A 3,948-nucleotide genomic window follows, 5' to 3' on the forward strand; every position below is an offset into this window, starting at 1 on the left:
TATGAATAACATCTCATTTTTATTGAAAAAGTTGATACACAGAATGACATCACCGAAACAAGCCACGATGACACAGCAGGAAATACATCATCATTATCATCATCATCATCATTATGAGAGGAAGTCCAAAATTCATCCCCAAATTAAAAAGTGTGTGTGAGTGTGTGTGTTTGTGTGTGTGTGTTTGTGTCTCTGTGTTTGTGTGTGTTTGTGAGGATGAGGAGAAAAATCTGCACTGTGTGAAGAGTTCACCTAAAATACTACAGACCACCTTCAGAAAGAGAGAGAGAGAGAGATGGAGGACAGGGAGAGAGATAAATAGAGTGAGACAAAGATAAAAACAGTAAGAAATCTAGGGAGAGACAAATAAAAACATTGAGTAAAATATATAGAGTAAGAGAAGGTGAGAGAGAACCAGATGTAGTGGGATATAGTGTGAGACAGTTGGAGAGTAAGACAGATTTAAAGATTTTGATTAATTTATAAAAACAGCAGACAGAGAAAAGGCACCACAGGAGGTGAGACACGTTCACACGGTAATGTTAATGAGAATAATTAGGTGTGTGTTGAGTATTCGCTTCCACATCACAAGATTAATAAATAGAACCAGATTTCTCTTCAGTGATCTGTTCGATTAGATCAATCAATTAAAGGCCATGAATTTGGACGAGTGTAACAGAATTATGTCGTATGATGTCACAATTAAACTGCTGATGTAATGAAGCTCCGATAATTATGGTGACAAACGTCACACATCGAATACCAACCATACTGAAACAGGAAGTGGTTATGACATCATACCATTCAATTTTTAAATTGTCTGTGTATGTGTGTATGTGCATATGTGTGTGTTTGTGTGTATGTGTATGTATATGTGTGTGTATGTATATGTGTGTGTATGTGTGTGTTTGTATGTATGTGTATGTATATGTGTGTGTATGTGCGTTTGTGTGCGAGTATGTGTGCGTGTGTGTAGGTGTGTGTTTGTGTGTATGTATATATGTGTGTGTGTACTGTATGTGTGTGTATGTGTGTGTTTGTATGTATGTGTATGTATATGTGTGTGTCTGTGTGTGTGTATATGTGTGTGTTTGTGTGTACAGTATGTATGTGTGTATGTATGTGTGTGTATGTTTGTGCGTTTGTGTGTGTAGGTGTGTACGTGTGTGTATGTGTGTGTATGTTTGTGTGTGAGCTTGTGTGTGCGTGTGTGTAGGTGTGTGTGTGTGTGTATGTGTGTGTGTAGGTGTGTGTATGTGTGTGTGCTTGTGTGTGTGTTTGTATGTGTGTGTAGGTGTGTGTGTGTGTGTAGGTGTGTGTGTAGGTGTGTGTGTGTAGGTGTGTGTGTAGGTGTGTGTGTTCACCAAGCATGAAATCAGTCTGTTAAAAGAGACGATCCGTTACTGCTGACTGATTTAAACACGTGAGACTGAGCTTAAGGTTCATAACTTCAGATAAAAAGATAAATAATTATAAAAATGAATAACAATCAGCAGAAATAATGATGAGTGTTGAATTGTTTTATGAGAAAGAAGTGATCAGATCAGATTAGTGTCAGACTTCTGAATCAAATTAAATCAATTTTTACGATTTAGACAACATGATTATTATCATCAGAAATAAATGTAGTCATTCCCATTTTTTCCCCATCAGAGAGAAACACACCACCATGCATTAGAACAAAAAAACAGGTATTTTATCTCAAATGTTTTCAGTTTCAGAGAAAGTAGAAATGTTGTATTTTTTCAGTTTTATGTGAGTTCCTAAACCCTAGAGTGAGACTCATGCCGATATGTACACTGCCACCAGAATGGGAAAAAAAAATCCTTCAATCCTTTACTTTGGCATTCTTCTGAAAATTCTCTCGATCATGCTTTCAGTTCTTCACCACAAATCCCTCATTCAAGAAATAAAATAATTGTATACATAAAGCAGACATTTTGTTGTAATCTCAGGGTCATGAATGTGCTTATTATTGTCTAAAGGTTCCTAATCTTATGGCTTTGGTTGGACAGTTTACTTGTTTCATTTTTATTTTTTTTTTATTTTTTTTTCTTCTGTTTGTCTTTTTTCACTTTTTTTTCTCTTTTTGCTTACTTAAAGAAGAAAACCATGATTTATTCCCTTTTCCTGTAAGCTCCGATTTCATAAACATGTGGAAACGCTGAATCAGCAGGGCGCAGGTCAGGACTCGGCATGTGCTGATGATCAATTCTGTACCATATTCTGTAATATTTAACAAAACTGTTAGTGAACAGACAAAGACTTTAATTAACAGTCAAATTTGTGTAATTCGCTTTGTAAAGCTTTAAAAACTCGCTTATTTTTGTCTAGCTAGCTCACGTTAGACGTCTCGCTCTTGGTTACAGTCATTAACAGTTTATTGAGAAGTTCTGAGGAAACAAACATCACATAAACAACAGCGAGGAGTAAAAAGCTACATGTAGCTACAGTACTGTGATAAAATTGTAACCCTGTTATCTGAAAATGGCGTTAATTCAGCACATGCCTAGTCAGGACAGAAACAAAAACTGCTTTTGATTTGTTTTAAAAGCACAGCGAGTCTTTAAACAGCGAGAGTTACAAAAAGATTAATAAAAAGTATTTTTGTACAAGTCAGAATGATAGAACGAACTTTGTTTGCTGCTTGGAATTCGCAGAACCAAGCGCTGAAAGAATGTTTTTTTAGTGTTAAAGTGACAAATGTATGACATGTAAACAAAACATTCCAAAAACAATCTACACACTGATATGAAATGCACTCACAACTACAAACTGTACATTTGATATCAGGGATTTTTCTTTTTTTAAAAAAATCACTTCAAAAATGCACAAAAAGGATTTAAATTGCGTAGAAACCCAGGTGTTCAACTCGTTTGTGATCGCCATGTATATGCCCTGCATATACAGAACATTATTTAAAAATATTATTACAAAAAAACACAAACTTGAAGGAAGGTGCTATAAATGGATGCAACGAATTCACAAGCAGCAAAAAAATTAAAACGTGCAGAAATTACAGTAAAAACGCCCAAAAGCTGGACAGTGACAAAACGAGAAAGAATCGCCACTCATCCGCACCACCGGGGAGCAACGAAGAACACCACAGATACCTCTGTGATCGGCAGCTCAGGTTGATTGATGGGTGGGAGGAGCTTACATCGATTCTCCCAGTGACTCGGTGTCATCTTCAAGGGAGAGAGGCAGGTACAGATCCTGAAAATACACAAAATTAGTAGACCATGGAACAGACACTGGCTCCAATGAGTGAGTGAGAGAGAGAGAGAGAGAGAGAGAGAGAGTGAGAGAGAGAGAGTGTGAGAGGGAGACAGACGGAGAGAGAGAGAGTGTGTCAGAGGGGGAGAGAGAGAGAGAGAGAGGTGCTAGAGAATGGGGATGATGTACCTTCTGTTTGCGGGCGTTTCCAGGGCTGGTCGGAGTCGAAATCGGAGACTGTTTAGAGATCGGAGTGGACAACTGACTGCTGGATCCAGTTCCATTAGCTTCAGAGAGAGAGATACACACAAACACACAGAGGGACAGACAGGTACACACACACAAAGGAAGAGATGTAGAGAAAGACAGACAGAAATTTAGACAAAATAAAACAGAGTCTGTGCTGGCCATTTTGTGTGTATGTGTGTGTGTGTGTGTGTGTAACACGATTTGGCACATCCCTTAATCAGGTCACAGGTTGCTAAGTCACGGTCACAGTATTTACATGTGAAAGTAATGTGATGTGTCTGTTATAGGCTGCAGTGCATTTTGGGTAATGAATGCTGCTGATTCAGTGCTTTTTTGCAGATAAATAAAGCAGACAAAAGATAAAAAACTCTTAGAACACTGTCCAAATCCATGATGGAGCCAAGAGAGTGCCACAGTCGTGAGTGTAAATAAAGAGTGTGTTCATTATAAATCTTCAGTCTGGTTATTTTAGGTGTCACACAG

At 37.8% G+C, this 3,948-nt stretch overlaps 1 protein-coding gene across 3 annotated transcripts in view; it reads right to left on the bottom strand.

Annotated features, from left to right (window-relative positions):
• The window catches only part of LOC132841126 (neuronal migration protein doublecortin-like), a 24,081-nt gene continuing 20,133 nt past the window's right edge, over nucleotides 1-3,948 (bottom strand). For 2 of the 3 annotated variants that reach the window (XM_060863329.1, XM_060863332.1), the window contains exons 6-7: nucleotides 3,406-3,503; nucleotides 1-3,216 (exon numbers count right to left, since the gene is read on the bottom strand). In XM_060863329.1, the coding sequence (XP_060719312.1) occupies nucleotides 3,157-3,216; nucleotides 3,406-3,503 (158 nt within the window). In that variant the 3' untranslated portion in view covers nucleotides 1-3,156. The remainder of the gene's footprint in view (nucleotides 3,217-3,405; nucleotides 3,504-3,948) is intronic. The other variant, XM_060863331.1, reaches the window with a different exon arrangement.

Source organism: Tachysurus vachellii, chromosome 26 (assembly GCF_030014155.1).
Source record: "Tachysurus vachellii isolate PV-2020 chromosome 26, HZAU_Pvac_v1, whole genome shotgun sequence".
NCBI lineage: Eukaryota > Metazoa > Chordata > Actinopteri > Siluriformes > Bagridae > Tachysurus > Tachysurus vachellii.